Consider the following 17,432-nt stretch of genomic DNA (forward strand, 5'->3'; position numbering starts at 1 on the left):
CGTTAGTTCAAGCCCTGGGGAAGCAAAGACAGACTTGAGTTCAAAGCCAATTTAATCTACATAGGGAGTTCCAGGCCTGCCAAAGCCACATATAACGAAATGTTGTCTCTAACAAACATATAGTAAACAGTTTGTTTTACTTTAACTAGGCTTTTCTGTACTATAGTATATTTCACAGATCACTGAGTATTTTGTACTTAATCCGAGTAATTATGAGAATCAAGCTACTGGATACGAGGCAAGAACACGTTTGAATTATTATAAACCTTCTATTGTAATAGAGGGGAAAAGAATGCCAGGCAACATAACAAATTAGTTTACCTTTCTATCCCTCTTCCGAGTCCTCAGAGATCCTAGAAAGTCATACATGTTTATAAAGGACTAATGAACGAGTGTATGAAAAAAAGAAAAAAGAAAAAAAAGACCAGAATGCCAAAGTTTAAGGGCCAATCATAGCTTCAGCACCAGAAAAGAGGCTGACAAAAATCTCTAGACCAATGACATAATTTCGGACCCTTAGGGTATTTGGCTCCTACGCTTTTCAGTTGCATCTCGCGAGTTGTGCCGCGCCGCGAGGCATGAAGGGGCTCGTAGTTTTTCCACTCCCGCCTCCAAAGCCGCCTTGACTTCTTTTTTCCCAGCAAGCTCCGCGCCCGCGTTTGCTGTTGATTGGCTGCGGCAGGAGAGGGCGGTCCTGCTGGCAGCAGTTACCTAGGTTTCCGGTGCTCGGCCGGAGAGGAGGACGCCGCCGGACGTTCGTGGTAAGTGAAGTATGTCTATGGGCTGTACGTGGGACGAGCTCTTCAGAGGGTCTGTGGCCCAGGACGCGTTGGCCGAGGAGGAACAACTAATTCGGGAGGTCGGGGGGGACGGCGGCCTGCCCCAGTGTTGCGCGTGCGTACTCTGGGTCTAGAGGGCGCGTGGGGTGTGGGTGGCTTCTGTGCGCGCGCGCGCAGGGGTCCCACGTGGGACCTGGTGGGGCGGGGAGCCGATCGGGACTGGAGCATCCCGCCACGTCAGTCTGCGGCTCTGAGCCAATCCCGCGCTCCGGCTGCCGAGAGGGAGCCGTGTGGTGCCGAGAAGTGGCATTCGGGAGAAAGGAGGCCTCTTCCTTCCCTCACTCACTCAGGGGCAGCTTCTCGGAAACCTTGCATGGGACCGTGAGATCCCGGGCGAAGGCCGACTGGTCTGTTTGAAGCTTCGAGCGTCAGATTTGGGGATTTCTTATCTAGGTTGTGAAGAAGAATTTTGAAGTCTAGAAAAAAAAAAAAAAAAAAAGCAACTGGGTCCTTAAAGGATCTGCCCCGTTTCTGGCCTTGCAGATCACAATGAAGAACCAAGACAAAAAGAATGGGCCTGCCAAACACTCCAACTCGAAGGGCAGCCCGGGGCAACGGGAAGCAGGACCGGAGGGAGCCCATGGACGACCCAGACAGACAGCTCCTGGGGCGGAAGCCGAAGGTTCCACAAGCCAGGCTCCTGGGAAGACCGAGGGTGTGTGCCAGCTCTGCTTTTCCAGTGGGCAGAGGGAGGAGTTTGTGGTATTGGTCTGTCTTCTGAGGCCAGTGTTTAACCAAGAAGAAGGAACTATAGAATGAAACAGAATGAATGCCCATTCTGTGTGATCCTTTTGTTTCCTGGGGAGAAGGTGAACCTTCCCACTCTTAGCCCTGGGACGCAACCTTGGGAGCATGCTCTGACTGGTTTAAACCAAGACAGTCAAATGAAGCACCCCGTGAGCAAAGTCATATTCCCAGAGAACACTTGTCAGGGGTGGGTAATTGTCCTTCACGAAGTGCAGCTTCTGCCACATGCCAACTGCCCCTCACGCAGGGGTGCTTTACACAGTTGGCTTTTATAACAAGTATGTTTGGGTGTTAGAAATACTTGTTTTATAACTAAACAAACTTAGGGTTTAAAAATTTTTAAATTGAGGCCAGGCATAGTGTCCCTCACCTTTGTCCACAGAACTCAGGAGGCAGAGGCAGACAGATCTCTGAGTTTGTGATCAGCCTGCATACTGAGTTCCAAGACAGCTAGAGAGAGCCTAACTCAACCGAATAAATAAATAAAACATCATTTAACCCACACTAGTGCGTTTATCTGGGCTTAAAGAAGATCCAAGCGAGTGGTATGACCACTGAACTTTAATCCTATGTCTTCATCTTTCCTGCTGTAGGGGCTCGAGCTAAAGCAGCTCAGCCTGGGGCCCTCTGTGACGTCTCTGAGGAGCTGAGCCGGCAGTTGGAAGACATCCTGAGTACATACTGTGTGGACAACAATCAGGGAGGCCCAGCTGAGGAGGGAGCACAGGGTGAGCCCACTGAGCCAGAAGACACAGAGAAGTCCCGAACCTATGCAGCCAGGAATGGGGAGCCTGAACCAGGCATTCCAGTTGTCAACGGCGAGAAGGAAACCTCTAAGGGGGAGCCTGGAACAGAGGAGATCCGAGCGAGTGATGAGGTTGGAGACCGAGACCATCGGAGGTCACAGGAGAAGAAGAAAGCCAAGGGCCTAGGTGAGGGGGGAGCTATTGGTGAGGGGAGGGAGTTAACACCTGTCATCTCATGGGCTAACTTGCTCTGTCAGAACTCAAAAGAATCTGCTTTTCAAGACAGTATGTGTGTCATCCCCCCTTGCCCCCCGCCCGGGTTTACTCAAAGATGGGGTCCTAGCATTGAGCTGTTAGATCACTACTTGTGCAAAGACTCCTGGCCTTGGGAAGTGGAGGCCTGAGTGCTTGTAAGCACCACTTTTAGCCGCTGCTTGACTTTGGGCATGTTTATTCTCCACTCCTGAGTCTTAGTTTCCCTGTTTCTATAGCAATAGAATTAGGCTACACCAAGGTTGAGATATCAAATATCAGCATGAACCAGGTAAGCCACAGACCTCTTCAGAATCATCAAGAAGGGGCCTTCTTGATCGGAAAAATTGACTCCTACCTGGTTAGTCCCCACTCTCATCTGACCAGCTGAATAATTGGCAGCCAAAATAATAGAAACCAAGCAAAGTCATTCACTGGTGAGGTTTGCCATCTCCATGCCAATCTCATGGGCCTCCAGGACTGACAGTTCAGGAACCTGCTCTGTGCTGACTGAGTACAGTGGAACCCAAGGGAGACAATTGTAAGGCTTCCTGGCTGAGGTAGGGGCAATCAGGCGTGACGGCGTACACCTTTAATCACAGCACTTGAGAAGCAGGGGCAAGTAGATCTCTTGAGTGCCGGATCAGCCAGCTGCATAATGAAACCTTATCTCAAACGAATAAAAACAGAGTAATGGCAGTCCTTTGACAGGGGTGGTGGGATAATATGAAAATATGAACTTAGAATCTAATGGGAACCAATGTGGTAGTGTATGCCTCTAACGACAAAGGCAGGAAGGCTGAGTTCAAAGGCAACTTGGACTACATAGCAAGACCCTCTCTCTCATCTCTCTCTAGTACTGTCAACACGTCACTGGTCCTTCTTCCTCATTTTGTCATCTGTCTTAAAGACGGATTTCTTGCCCTTTTTTTTCCCAAGTCACGGGGTCACATGTGAAAGAGATGCATCTTAAGCATAACTGTGGGTGGGGCTGGAGAGATGGCTAAGAGCACTGACTGCTCTGCCAGAGGTCCTGAGTTCAATTCCCAGCAACCACATGGTGGCTCACAACCATCTGTAATGGGATCTGATGGCCTCTTCTGCTGTGTCTGGAAAAAGTGACAGTGTACTCAAATAAAATAAATCTTTTTTATTTTTGGTTTTTCAAGACAGGGTATCTCTGTGTAGCCCTGGCTTTCCTGGAACTCACTCTGTAGACTATGCTGGCCTCGAACTCAGAAATCCGCCTGCCTCTGCCTTCCTAGTGCTGGGATTAAAGGCATGCGCCACCACTGTCTGGCTAAATAAATCTTTAAACATAACTGTGTAGCTATGTCTCGTGACAGGAGTTTGGCTAATTTCTCAAGGGACATCAGACAGTAGCCCTGGGCTTACATTTCTCCTGTTTATAATGTCTTCAAACAGGTTCTCCTCTCCCTGGCAGTGCTTACCAAAGAGACTGCTCTGTTCATTTCATGAGCATTTGTTAGTAGTAACACTGCAGATACCACTTAGGCTGCAGTGGGAATGTGCATTGAAGCGGCAGGATTGGCCACAATTCTTTATGAAGTACTAGTGTCACAGGAAAACCGCCTTAGCACTCAGAAGTGTAGGCTTGGGCGTAGAGGGAACCCTCAGGAAGGGTGTGTGCTTTACCCCCTGTGCTTTTCAGGGAAGGAGATCACTCTCCTGATGCAGACACTGAACACGCTGAGTACTCCAGAGGAGAAGCTGGCTGCACTGTGCAAGAAGTATGCTGAGCTGGTCAGTCCCTCCCCTTTCCTCCTTTCATACCCTCCCTCCCTTTGGAAAGTCAGCAGGCTACCTGGGGTAGGAGCTAGGGTGCAGGAACACATATTGGCTTAATTTCTGTTAACTTTTTTTTTTAATTCTCCCACTGCTATCTGTTAAATGAGAAATTAGTTTCCAGTCAGTAAGAAGAGAAACTTTATTAGTAAATTTCCCAATGATTTCAGGTAGTAGAATTCTGGCATTGGTCCCAGATATTGTGTAGTTATATCTTGATGTGTTCGTACTTGCATCTCCCCAGGATGCTCTGCCTCCTGATTTGCCGTCTTTGGGGTGGCTCTTGTTCCTTTACCTCCTTAGCTCTCAGTCCTGAGTGAAGTGAAAGTTAGCTCTAGGAGCTGATCTTGAGACGAGGTAATGACCTCCATGTTGGATCATGGGAAATACCAAGGCATGGTGTGTCCATTAATTCCTGGAGGATCAGGAATTCAAGGCCAGCCCGGACTACAGGGTCTTGTCTTGGAAATGAACAGGAGTAGAGGAGGGGCTGGTCAGGTGGCTCAGTGTTTACAAACAGTGACTGCTCTTCCAGAGGCCCTGGGTTTGATTCTAAGCATCCACATGGTAGCTCACAACCATCTTTAACTATAGTTCCGAGCACTCTGAAGTCCTCTTCTAGACTCTGCAAGTATCAGGCCCACAAGTATAATGTAGACATAGATGCAGGCAAACCACAAAGAAACATTAAGTAAAATTAAAAGAAATACAGAGCCTAGTAGAGAGGTATACACCTTCGATCCCCGCACTTGGGAGGCAGAGGCAGGTGGATCTTTTGAGTTGAAGGCCAGTCTGGTCTACAGAGTGAATTGACATAGTGAGTTCCAGAAAGAAAAACAAAAGATAAAGTCCATTTTGGAAGGCTTTAACTAGGAGAATGCTGATGCTACAAGGAAGGAGGAATTGAGCTCCTGGGGTAACATTCTGAATATAGGAGGGGGCTAAGGCCTAATGTACAAGGAGGGAGGCTCCACCAGTCTGTACCTGTCTGTAAGTGAAGAAGACAAGTACAGTCAGAAGATGGGTGGGAGCTTGTGCTGGTAGTCCCCTGGTTTCTTCTGGGTTTCCAGGGAAACGAGACTAATAACAAGATCTGGGGTGGGAAGATATAAAGAGGAGATGAGCGGTTGTCTCAGAAGGGGTGTGTATGGTTGGAGAAAGTGGTGGCCTTTGTTTCTGGGCAGAAGGGAGTCTTCCAAGGATTGGTATAAGGAAGACTTCTTTAAACGGGGCTGCTTCGGTACTTGTGCAGCAGAAGAGGAAGGGGCTTTACTGGGATAAAAGGATAAGCCAGGGTAGAAGGTAAGTCAGGAGAAAAGAATGAAGGCTCAGTAGTTGCAAGTCTAGTAGGATGAGAGATGGAGAACCATAAATACTGATAGGCATTTAAAGAAGTGGTGACGGTCCTGGCGTGGAGTGATAGGCCACTGCTGCTCAGGACAGCAGCTTCACCTTAGCTGATATATGGCTAGTCTGATTTGGATCTGCTAAGCTATAAGAACTGCATCAGCCTTTAAAGACCTAAGATTAAAATGTAAAATATGCTGGGCAGTGGTGGCACATGCCTTTAATCCCAGCACTTGGGAGGCAGAGGCAGGCAGATTTCTGAGTTCAAGGCCAGCCTGGTCTACAGAGTGAGTTCCAGGGCAGCTGGGGCTATACAGTGAAACCCTGTCTTGAAAAAACTTAAAAAAAAAAAAAGTAGTAGTTGTAGCCAGGTAGTGGTGACACACCTTTAATCCCAGCTCTCGGGAGGAGAGGCACAACAGGATTTCTGTGAGTTCAAGGATAGTGAGGGCTACACAAAGAAACCTCGTCTTCAACACCTCCCTCCCACCCCCAAATCAAAGAGTAGCAGTTGTTGGGAAAAGCAGTGTCTTGAGAAAGGAGTGTGGTGCTGACAGGCTCTGAATTGGTAGCATATACATTAGTTGTCTGATAGGATGTAGGTATCCAACAGACTGACTGGACCATGGGCTCATCCAGTGGAGTCAACTGGGATAGGGGCTGGGATCTGATGGCGGACTTCATTAGTCTTGGTCATTATTCATTATTATTTCCCCAAGAAACCTTTGGTTAGCCTGCGCAGTTTCTGGGAGGAGCATGAGAAGGTCCAGTGCTTTTGGTATGTGAGCAGGCTCTTGTTGGAGCTGTTGTGACTGGAGTGGGCGTGAATAGTGGTTAGCTTAGGAATCTCTAGAGCTGTGTAACGGTGCCCTGCAGACACTTACACCTCCTGTTCTCAGCTGGAAGAGCATCGGAACTCGCAGAAGCAGATGAAGCTCCTGCAGAAGAAGCAGAGCCAGCTCGTGCAGGAGAAGGACCATCTTCGAGGGGAACACAGCAAGGCTGTCCTGGCCCGAAGCAAGCTTGAGAGTCTGTGCCGGGAGCTGCAGCGGCACAACCGGTCCCTGAAGGTAGGCCCGTCAGTATCCATTGGGACTTGTGGGCAGCTGCGGCTATGCTATACAGTGAGTTCTGGGCCAGCTTGGATTACATAGGAAGATTTACTATAGAGGAAGCAACAGCAGCAGCTTAGGTTTAGCTCAGTCCCAGGTCCACCAAAGAACAGCTGTGCCTACCTTGCCTGGCGTGCAGGAAGCACCAGATACGCCAGCCAGGGTCAGCTCCCTCTGCAAACTTCAGCTTCCTAAAACCACAGAGATTGTTTGTCCTGACTCCCAGTGTAGAAGCTCTCATCCATGAGTAGGGGGACCTGATGGCTTTTCAGATCTGCGCTGAGGGGGGCAGTAGCAGGGTGTGGCAGGAGGGTGTGGGACAGCAGAGCTGCTCAAGAGCACACCCCTGAGTCCTAAGCCTTTTCAGCAGACCTTGGGCATCACAGTAGGCTCCAGAGTCCCCTGCCAAGTAAACCTTTATGGGACCTCAGGATGCAAGGTGGGGAGATGGATCAACCAAGAGCATGCTTCCCACTGCCAGCATAAGACCTGGAATCTGGATCCCCATCACCCGGTGACAGAGCTGGGCTAAGTAGTGCACCTCAGTGAAGCATGGAGGACTAAGAGACGGCTGACTAGTAACCCAGTAGTCTTCCAGAGGACTCCATTACTGTTCGGCTGTCCGCAAGCCATCTTGAGGGGCTCTGATACTCTAATCTGACTTCTGGACACCTGCATACGTGTGACATACATTCACAGAGACACATAGATATACAGAAATTTTAAAGAGCTTAAACTGGGCGGGGTGGCGCATGCCTTTAATCTCAGCACTCGGGAGGCAGAGGCAGGCGGATTTCTGAATTCGAGGCCAGCCTGGTCTACAGAGTGAGTTCTAGGACAGCCAGGACTACACAGAGAAACCCTGTCTCTAAATAAATAAATAAATAAATAAGCTTAAAACAAAACCAACAAGAAGTGGGTGTCAGGCAGACAGATAACCCAGTGGTTAGAGCAGAGGCCGCTTTTCTAGAGGAGCCGCTTCAGTGCCCACCTCACACATGGTAGGTCACAACTGTCTAACTCCAGTGGCAGGAGGTCCATGACTCTCTTTAAAAAGTAAAAACTTCTCGTGAATTCCAGGACAGCCAGGCTCGAAAAACCAAAATACATACATACATACATACATACATACTAAGGTAAAGAAAGCTTGGTGATGGCACCTGACCTCTGGCCTCTCTGTGCACACATGAGCAGTACTATTTATTTATCTATCTATCTATCTATTTATTTTGGTTTTTCGAGACAGGGTTTCTCTGTGTAGCCCTGGCTGTACTGGAACTCACTCTGTAGACCAGGCTGGCCTCGAACTCAGAAATCCGCCTGCCTGTGCTTCCCAAGTGCTGGGATTAAAGGCATGCTCTACCACTGCCTGGCATGTGCAGTACTCTTAACAAGCTTCCTCAGCTAGAGACGTGGCCTAGCTGTTCTTCCAGAGGTCCTGAGTTCAATTCCCAACAATCACATGGTGGCCCTTCTAGTATGCAGGAAGACAGTGTACTCATATACATAAAATAAATATACATACATAAGGTGAATACATCTTCTAAAAAAACACTGTGGTGTACAGACATACATAGGGCCAAGATACTCATACATAAAATAAATCTTTAACAAACTTAAAAACTGGGGCTGGCGAGATGGCTCAGTGGGTAAGAGCAATGACTGCTTTTCTGAAGGTCCTGAGTTCAAATCCCAGCAACCACATGCTGGCTCACAGCCATCTGTAATCTGTAACAAGATATGATGCCCTCTTCTGGGGTGTCTGAAAACAGCTACAGTGTACTTACCCATAACAATAAATAAATCTCTTTTTTGGTTTTTGTTTTTGTTTCTTGAGACAGGGTTTCTCTGGCTGTACGGGAATTACTTTGTAGACCAGGCTGGCCTCGAACTCAGAAATCCGCCTGCCTCTGCCTCCCGAGTGCTGGGATCAAAGGCATGCGCCACCCCGCCCACTTTAAGCGCTTTAAAATTTCTGTATATCTATGTGTCTCACCCGGCTATAATCTTTAAAAAAAAAACAACAAAAAAAAAAGCCTTAAAAACCAAAAATAGGGCTGGTGAGATGGCTCAGTGGGTAAGAGCACCCGACTGCTCTTTCGAAGGTCCAGAGTTCAAATCCCAGCAACCACATGGTGGCTCACAACCATCCGTAATGAGATCTGACTCCCTCTTCTGGAGTGTCTGAAGACAGCTACAGTGTACTTACATATAATAAATAAATAAATCTTTAAAAAAAAAAAAAAAACCTTGTTAAAAAAAAAAAAACCAAAAATAGGTAAGAGTATGTGTGTCCATGTCCTTTACCAATTGTGTGCTGAGGAATTTCAGCTACAGACTAAATTTCAGAAGTGAAATGGCTGGGTCAGTGGGCACAGCACTAAGTGACTAATTGATCGAATTGTCTAGGTTGTCTTCTCCAAAGTGGGAATGTTGCCTCATTTCTTACAACTCTGCTAGTCCTGAATATGACTACATTTTGTTATCTTGTTCTCTGTGGGGAACAGGAGGGACTAAAGGACATTAAAATGGACACAAATTGAAACAAACAGAGATACTTAATTTAGAGTCTGGGAACAAGAATTCAGGCTGCCTGCGGTTTCAGAATGGCACTTACATGGATGCTGAGTATTCTTGGTAGAGTCGCTTGATAACACCTGGTTTACAGAGGGGCATGTTAGGAAACCCCACTGTATGACGTCCTACAGCCTAGGTGCTCCCCAGGGCCCAGAGCGCTGTTGGCAGGCAAAGACTGGACTGTGGAACTAGTTAGGGGAGCTTTGTGCAAGGCTGGCAACTATGGACAATTCTTTCTTCAGGAAGAAGGCGTGCAGCGAGCCCGTGAGGAGGAGGAGAAGCGCAAAGAAGTGACTTCACACTTTCAGGTGACACTGAATGACATTCAGCTGCAGATGGAACAGCACAATGAGCGAAACTCCAAGCTGCGCCAGGAGAATATGGAGCTAGCCGAGAGGCTCAAGAAGTTGATTGAGCAATACGAGCTTCGTGAGGAGGTGAGCTGAAGGCAATAGAGGCCAGCAGCTTGTGAGTCTAGTGAGTGCCAGGGCCTGGGGCAGCAGCTGCCCGCCTGGGCTTGCTCTTCCTTCAAAAGATGTAACCCGTAGATAAGGAGCTGAAATAAATGGAAAGAAGAGATTACACACACACACCAGTGCTTATCCCTGGTGTCTGAACGGGACGTCTGTAGAGTATTCAGTGCTAGAGTGGAGGTATGTCCTTGTCCTAGCTCCGCATCAGACCTGTGGAGGTTAGGAAGGAGAATTCCCAAGGACATGCCTGGGTCAGCAGGAGACTGGATGAAGTGCCTTGTTTCCTGGAGTTGGGGCTTTCTTGAAAGGGAACTCCTGACTCCATAAATTACCTTTATTGCAGCATATCGACAAAGTCTTCAAACATAAGGACCTGCAGCAGCAGCTAGTGGACGCCAAGCTCCAGCAGGCCCAGGAGATGCTGAAGGAGGCAGAGGAGCGGCACCAGCGGGAGAAGGAGTTTGTGAGGCTCAGGCCCCAGGGCTATGGTGGGGCTGGAAGGAAGTGGGCTGGGTTCTGGCTTAGTTCAATCCATTTCTTATGGATGGGAGAGGTTTTGCCTGCCCAATCCACTAATTGCCTGTCCAGACAGCAGTCTGAGAGCAGGTAGCCTCAGTGGGTCCAGTGCTTGTGGCTAAAGAAGGTCAAACATACCCTCAGGGGCTTCTGACAGGTTCTGGGGTCCTGTCTTGGAAATAGCTCCTGAAGGAAGCGGTGGAGTCCCAGAGGATGTGCGAGCTGATGAAGCAGCAGGAGACCCACCTAAAGCAGCAGGTGAGACGGGAACCTGACCTGCAGTTTCCAGGATGCTTTCATAAGGGCCCATCTGCAGGGCAGTGGAGACAGGACTGTCATAGCCTGGCTTTGTGCCAGCTGGCCTATTGGTGTCGGCCAAGTTTTTTATTTATGTGTGTTTTGTTTCCCCCAAGACAAAGTTTCTCTGTGTAGCCCTGGCTGTCCTGAAACTTGCTTTGTACACGAGGCTGGCCTGGGACACAGACATTTGCCTGTCTCAGCCTCCTAAGCAATGGGATTAAATGTAGGCATGTGCCACCATGCCAGGCATTTTTGTTGTTGTTTGAAGAACAGGTCTCTGAGTTTAGCTGTGGCTATAGCTAACCCAGAACTTACCTTGTAGACCAGGCTCTCGGGTGGCCTTGAACTTGTGACAGTCCTCTGACTCCCAGATGCATGAGGCGTTAGCTACCAGGTCTAGCTCAATTCTGTTTACTTTTATTTTGCTGTATTGATGTGTATATGAGTGTTTCGCATGGATGTATATTTTTCCCCACTTGTGTTCCTGGTACCTTTAGAGGTTAGAATAGTTACAGACAGTTGTGGTGTCCATGTAGGTGCTGGGAATTGAACCCCGGTCCTTTGGAAGATCAGCCAGTGATCTTAACTTCTGGCCATCCCTTCAGCCCTATCAGTGCATGCTTCATTTTTTTTTGTTTTTGTATGAGACCAGTGTCTCCACATGCTGACGTCTTCCCAAGGCTGACTTTGCAGGATTGTCGTGTTGGAACATATCCTTGCTGTGCACGACTTTGCTTGTGTATTAGGAAATGGTGTCTCAGTAGAGTGGCTCTGTCCGTGTGCGTGCTACCTCATCGTGCTCCTGTGCTTCTTATGCAGCTCGCCCTGTACACGGAGAAGTTCGAGGAGTTCCAGAACACACTTTCCAAAAGCAGTGAAGTGTTCACCACGTTCAAACAGGAGATGGAAAAGGTAACACAGGGAGGCCCTCAGCCTGGCCAGGACAGCCGGCGCTCTGGCCACTTCCTTCAGACCTGAGCTGCCCTGGCAGCCTCACAGGCACTCTTTGTATATCAACAAGAGGTGGTTAGAAGGGGCCATAGCTCCCTCTCCTCCCAGAGGGGACAGTTTCTGTTTGTTTTTCTATTATTATTTGGTTTGATTTCTTTATTTATGCTGGAATTTTAAATAGAGAATATGCATTCTACTAGGCTTCAATGGTAGCTTTTTTTCTTTAGAGATGTAGTCTCTCTATGTAGTCCTGGTTTCCCAGGAACTCTTAGTGTAGACCATGCTGGTCTTGAACTCAATGAATACCCACCTTGCCTCTACCTCAAGAGTGCTGGGATAAAGGCACCCTGCATATTTTTAAACAATATTGTGAATAGGTGTGTATGTGTATGGGTTATGCATATGGACCATTTACAGGAGTTGAATCTGTGGGTTTGGGGCATGGAGCTCATCGTTAATCTCGGCAGCAAGTACCTCCTTATTTCCTAAGCCGTCGTGTCAGCCCCTCAGTGGTCAGCTTAACTTGAGGCTCCCGGTTGGCACAGATCTGCAGATAGCCCATCTCTGACCCTTTCCTGTCATCTGTGGTGTAACAGATGACAAAGAAGATCAAGAAGCTGGAGAAAGAAACCACTATGTATCGGTCCCGGTGGGAAAGCAGCAACAAGGCTCTCCTGGAGATGGCTGAAGAGGTGGGTGGAGGGCTGAGGACTGGTCTGTGGGCCTTTTCCTCTGCTGTCACTCAGTCACTGACACTACACGTGAACTGGGGCTGCGTTTCCAGGAGCACTCATCCAGGTGAACCCTTTTGGGGACCTTTTTTATATCTGCACATTTTTTTGAGATCTGAAATTGGTCTGTGGTCCTGTTTAACAGTTGACAGTTTGAAGATGCCTGTGATGTGTCAAGGTATCTGGTAGACAAGTAGAATACATCATCTGACCCTCGGCTAGGGCTGTTTACTACATGGGCCAGCTTTTGGGTTTAAGCTGCCCAGACTTGAGGATGTGAACGTCTCACTGAATGCTTCATTTCTCTACCTAGAAAACCCTCCGGGACAAAGAGCTAGAGGGCCTGCAGGTGAAGATCCAGCGGCTGGAGAAGCTGTGCCGAGCGCTGCAGACCGAGCGCAATGACCTCAACAAGAGGGTACAGGACCTGACTGCAGGGGGCATCACTGACATTGGCTCTGAGCGGAGGCCAGAGGCCACCACTGCCTCCAAGGAACAAGGGGTTGAAAGTCCTGGGGCTCAACCGGCCAGCTCTCCAAGGGCCACAGACGCTCCTTGCTGCTCAGGAGCCCCGAGCACAGGAACAACAGGCCAGATGGGGCCCGGAGAGCCCACCCCTGCCACTGCGTAGAGATCACGGGGCTTGGGCATGCTGGGACAGGAGCAGCAGCCCTGTCAGGCCTCATCCATGCAAGGCTTCCACACGGAGCAGCCCAGGGCTGAGGCCGTCGGACACTTGGCAATTGTGAATTTTGTGGGTTAGTCTTACATGGATGGGCAGGCGTGCAGACCCTCATGCGGTTCTATAGTTAACACCTGTAGGTGCACTGGGCTTTCACCTCGGACAGTGTGCAGATGAAGTTGGAGACTCTGAAAACTGAAGAGTCATAGAAGATGTCATCTGAAGCTGCCGTCACAGTAAGGTGGCAGGTCAGATGACTCCAATATTTTCCTACCCAGCTCTAAGGCTCAGACCCCTCTTGGCCTTTTCAGAGCTTGTGACAAGTGAAAACACCCAGGCCTGGACTCCTTTTTGTGAGCAGAACTTGGGCAGTTTGGGCTCTCGCCCTTCCCTCCCTGCCCTGGAGGTTCCATTGCTTCTCTTAACCTGGGAATGGTGTCCCTGGCAGAGTCTTTGTGGGACAGAAGTAGAGGTGTGCCTGTGTGGGAGGGAATCCCTCAGGCCCACTTCCCCTCCGGTAGTGCCAGGTCCAGGCCAGTGTCGCTTCTCAGTTCTCAGTAGCCTTATCATTCACAGGTGCCTCTAGCCTGCACAAATAATTGACAAATGTCACCCAAAGGATTCTTTTGGGAGGGTTTTTGTTCGCTTGTTTTGCATAAGAGTTTGTATTAAAGAACGTCAAAGGAAGGAACAGGGATACTCTACAAGTGGTCCTCAGGTGCCTGGCCTCCAGTGCCCCACTTGGAACCACCCTGTCAGGGTCCTTTGCCATGTGGGTGCCAAGGTATCCTGCTTGGGAAGATGAAATATTTCAGAGAAGGGAAGAGGCTTCTAATGGCTTTGCCACAAGCTTGCCTATGGGCTTCATCCTAGGAGGCAACCACTGGTTCCCATCACTTCTCCATGCAGCCTTTGCTGGACCGCAGGCCCATGTGCCCCTTGGCACATGGTCATTTCTTGGCTCCTGCCCCTCACCTCCAGCTCAGAGGTGTGGATTTTGAGGACTGCTCTTGTGCCATTTCCTCGAACCCTCTTGGCCAAAAAGTGAGTCCTTGGGATTTCACTTCTTCCTGCCTAAGCTGGCTGGTAGGTCAAGAACAGACATCCCAGGAACCAAAATAGCTGTGGGGAGTTGTCTTTGCCGTCCCTCCCCACCCTCCTCAGTGTTACTGTGTTCTCTGGGGCTCTGCTGAAGCTCTTGTGACTGCACACGTGCCAGGGTGGTAAGTCCGTTTGCACAGCAGCTTTTCTGGAGTAACTGTCTGGGAAGCTGAGGCTTCTTCCATTAGCTGAGTGGACCATACACTGAGATTGGATGGAATTTTGCTTCTTGTATTTCAACTATTGCAAGTTTCTTTATCTTTCATAACTAGCCTTTAAGACCCCACATACTCAAATTAAACATTGAGCTGGGTGTGTGATATATTCCTGCAATCCCAGATCTCAGCAAAGCTAGGAAGCAGGACCCCTTGTCAGGAAACCAAAAAGTAAAAGGCTGGAAGAAAACATCTCGTGCTGATGATCATGTGTTTAAATCCAGAAATTACAAATTAATGACCCCTTTCCCATGTCACAGGCTCTACCATTTCAAATACTTGCTACCCTGGTATATTTATTCACTCAGGGTGCCCAGCAGCTGTGTGAGTGTTGAGGCTTTGCCATCTCCAGCTGGGATCTGTTGTCCTGTGGAATTTCTCCCAAGGTCTTATATCTTGGAAATCATAGTATTCTTCCTGTTCCAGTGAGGCTTCTCAGCCCACACTCCAGGCTGAGATCTGACCTGTTAACCCATGGGGCTCCTTAGGCCACAGAGATGTAAGGGTGAGGCATCTTCCTGCCTCCTTGAAGATGGAAGGACCTTGTGTTGCCCACTACATTGGCTTGCCTCACTTCAGCTACCTCTTAAAGCTTGTGCAGGGTGACAGCTGCTGGGTCTCAGTGTGGCAGGCTGGGAGGCTACACTGTGGCAGGCCGGAAAACCTTGGCTGTTCCCTCCATCCACTTGTAGGCACCCAGGGCAATGCATAGATAGTAATCTCTCCCTTCTACCTTCTCCCCACTGACCAAATCTACAGTCAGTACAGCTGCTCTGCTTTCCAAAGTCAGCCCAGGAGGCTGGGCCAGCTGCAGGGAGGTGGCCTGTCTGTGAGAGGGCCAGCGCCTTCCTCACTTGGGCAAGTCCCCTGCGCATGACCTCATTTTAGGACCAAGAGCTGTGTTGGTTTCTTAGATTGTTAGCTTTTTCTCTAGAGGACCACAGTGGGTATGGCTTGGAGTCCAGGGCCCTTGGCTATACAAACAATATTTAGGTCCTTGTCCAGGGGAGAACTTCGTGTATGCCATGTCAGCCCCACTTTTTGTTGTTTTCCATGAGGCTTTTTGGACCGTGGGCGGAGCTTAGGCACTTTCTGTAAGAATGTTGTTTCTGTAAAGATGGTTATTTAACGCTTCCTAGTCCCCATCATGTTAGTCCTCCAAAGCGCTAACCCAGAGGCCAGTGGAGCTGCCCAGGTATCCAAAGAGGGGCTGCAGCCTGCAAAGAACTGCTCCAGCCCCCCTCCACTGTAGTAGCATGTGTGGACCACCAGGCATCTGACTGCCCTTGACCAGCCTCGGGTAGGAGGGCTGCCTCTGCCCCCATGACTGCTTTCCTTTGCCACCCATACTTGTTTGAAGTTGTGCTGACAGCTGTTTTTTTTTTTTTTTTTTTTTGTACCCCTTTCCTGTTCCCAGTCTGCGTTTGGAATTCGCAGCAGCCAGGGACTTGCTATTGATGAGTTTTACACCACATTAAATAGTCTGTTGCCTTACTTGTATCTCAGCCAATCGAATTATTTGACCTTTCTGGATCTGCAGGGTGGCAGTGGCCAGTCATCGTCCCACATCCTCCTGGCCACACGTTGAGGACCATGACAGATTCTTTAGCTATGTTTGCTCTTGGCATAGAAAAATGTTAGACATTTCAATAAGGTGTGTACAGCTGCAATTCCAGCATGGAAAGGCTGAGGCATGGTTGCTGTGAATTCAGGACTGCCTTGGGCAACATCAGCTAGGCTTATATGAGCAGAAACCCTATCTCAAGGGGGTGGGGCTGAGGGCCTCCAGACAAGGTGGGGTGTGCCCTTGTTCCCAGCACTCTGAAGGAGCTCTCACTCTGAGGTCAACCTGGTGCACATGTAGTGTTCCAGTTTGCTGTAGTGAGACCCTGTCTCAAAAAGGGGGTGAGGAGGAGGGGTGGCTCCCCAGATGGTGGAGAGGATCTGCTCCTTCAAGTTGCCTTTTGCTCTCCATAAATACAGCTTGACACCCACCGCCACTCATGCATGGGTGCTCATATAATACCTGTAATTAAAAAAAAAATTGTAAGCTGGGCGTGGTGGCGCACGCCTTTAATCCCAGCACTCGGGAGGCAGAGGCAGGTGGATTTCTGAGGCCAGCCTGGTCTACAAAGTGAGTTCCAGGACAGCCAGGGCTATACAGAGAAACCCTGTCTCCAAAAACCAAAAAAAAAAAAAAAAAAAAAAAAAAAAAAAAAAAAAAATTGTAACTACTGAGAGGAAATGTTTTAAAGCAGAAGTCCTGACCTCATCCAGTACTCAGTTGAACCTGGTGTGGGAGAACATGCCTTTATCCCAAAGGCAGAAGCAGACTATGAGACCTTTACAAAAGGAAAGATGGCTTACAAGTTGTGCCAGGTGCCCAGGAGGGTGAGGAGACATCAGGTTTGTGTAGGTGTTCCTTAGGAGTTTCGAGCAGACCTAGAGGCCCTTGAGGACCTACTGAAGGAAGGTGTTCACACAGCTGAGTAAGGGGTAGGAAGCTACTGGGCCTGTGCTCTTGGCCCTCCTGGGGAATGCTCATGTGTGCGCGCACATATATACACACACACACAGGCGCGCTCGCGGCCTTAGTAGTTCCATAATTCAGCTGGTTTTCTCTAAGGGACACTGTAGGTGGCCTCAGCCAGCACCAGTTGGTTAGGCAGAAAATATGTAACTGCTCAACTTTATAGGGGCTGTCCCTTGATCCCTTCTAGCCAGAGGCTGTAGACAATTGATTCCAAAAGTCCTCCAGTAGGGTGGGGGAGGATTCCTTTCTGCTCCACAACAGGAGCTTCCAAGCGCAGTGGCTCTGCAAAAAGCTTCTGGCTCCTCAGGGAAGCAGCTGAAGGTGGCAACCCCGGGTGCGCCTGGGCCGGCTGTCACTTTGAGGAACGAAGCTGGCACTGCTCCAGCAGCAATTCCCAGAGGTAAGGGACCTCCGGTCGTTTAGAAGTCTTGGGTTAGTGTTGCTTCCTAGAGCAGTTTGCATGTTAACAGCACCTGGAAAAGATCCCAGAAGCAACACCTCTGG

The 17,432-nt window shown here is 49.1% G+C and overlaps 1 protein-coding gene across 1 annotated transcript; it reads left to right on the plus strand.

Annotated features, from left to right (window-relative positions):
- Positions 1-463: 463 nt before the first annotated feature.
- On the plus strand, positions 464-15,889 carry Txlna (taxilin alpha). Its single transcript, XM_021160243.2, has 11 exons — positions 464-761; positions 1,323-1,494; positions 2,180-2,518; positions 4,257-4,348; positions 6,637-6,807; positions 9,669-9,863; positions 10,243-10,362; positions 10,599-10,673; positions 11,535-11,627; positions 12,263-12,358; positions 12,711-15,889. Exons 2-11 carry the CDS (start codon positions 1,329-1,331, stop codon positions 13,026-13,028), a joined length of 1,665 nt encoding a protein of 554 aa, XP_021015902.1. The 5' UTR covers positions 464-761; positions 1,323-1,328; the 3' UTR covers positions 13,029-15,889.
- The last annotated feature ends 1,543 nt before the right edge of the window (positions 15,890-17,432 follow it).

This window comes from Mus caroli, unplaced genomic scaffold, assembly GCF_978045245.1.
Source record: "Mus caroli unplaced genomic scaffold, Mus_caroli_1 scaffold_6, whole genome shotgun sequence".
NCBI lineage: Eukaryota > Metazoa > Chordata > Mammalia > Rodentia > Muridae > Mus > Mus caroli.

What these genes read in the sequence shown, in the direction of transcription:
- Txlna (XM_021160243.2), top strand. Translation starts at nt 1,329, where the DNA reads ATGAAGAACCAAGACAAAAAGAATGGGCCTGCCAAACACTCCAACTCG. An exon ending in GAAGAAAGCCAAGGGCCTAG is followed by an intron (nt 2,519 to 4,256) that starts GTGAGGGGGGAG and finishes TGTGCTTTTCAG; the next exon opens with GGAAGGAGATCACTCTCCTG. An exon ending in TCCTGGAGATGGCTGAAGAG is followed by an intron (nt 12,359 to 12,710) that starts GTGGGTGGAGGG and finishes TTCTCTACCTAG; the next exon opens with AAAACCCTCCGGGACAAAGA.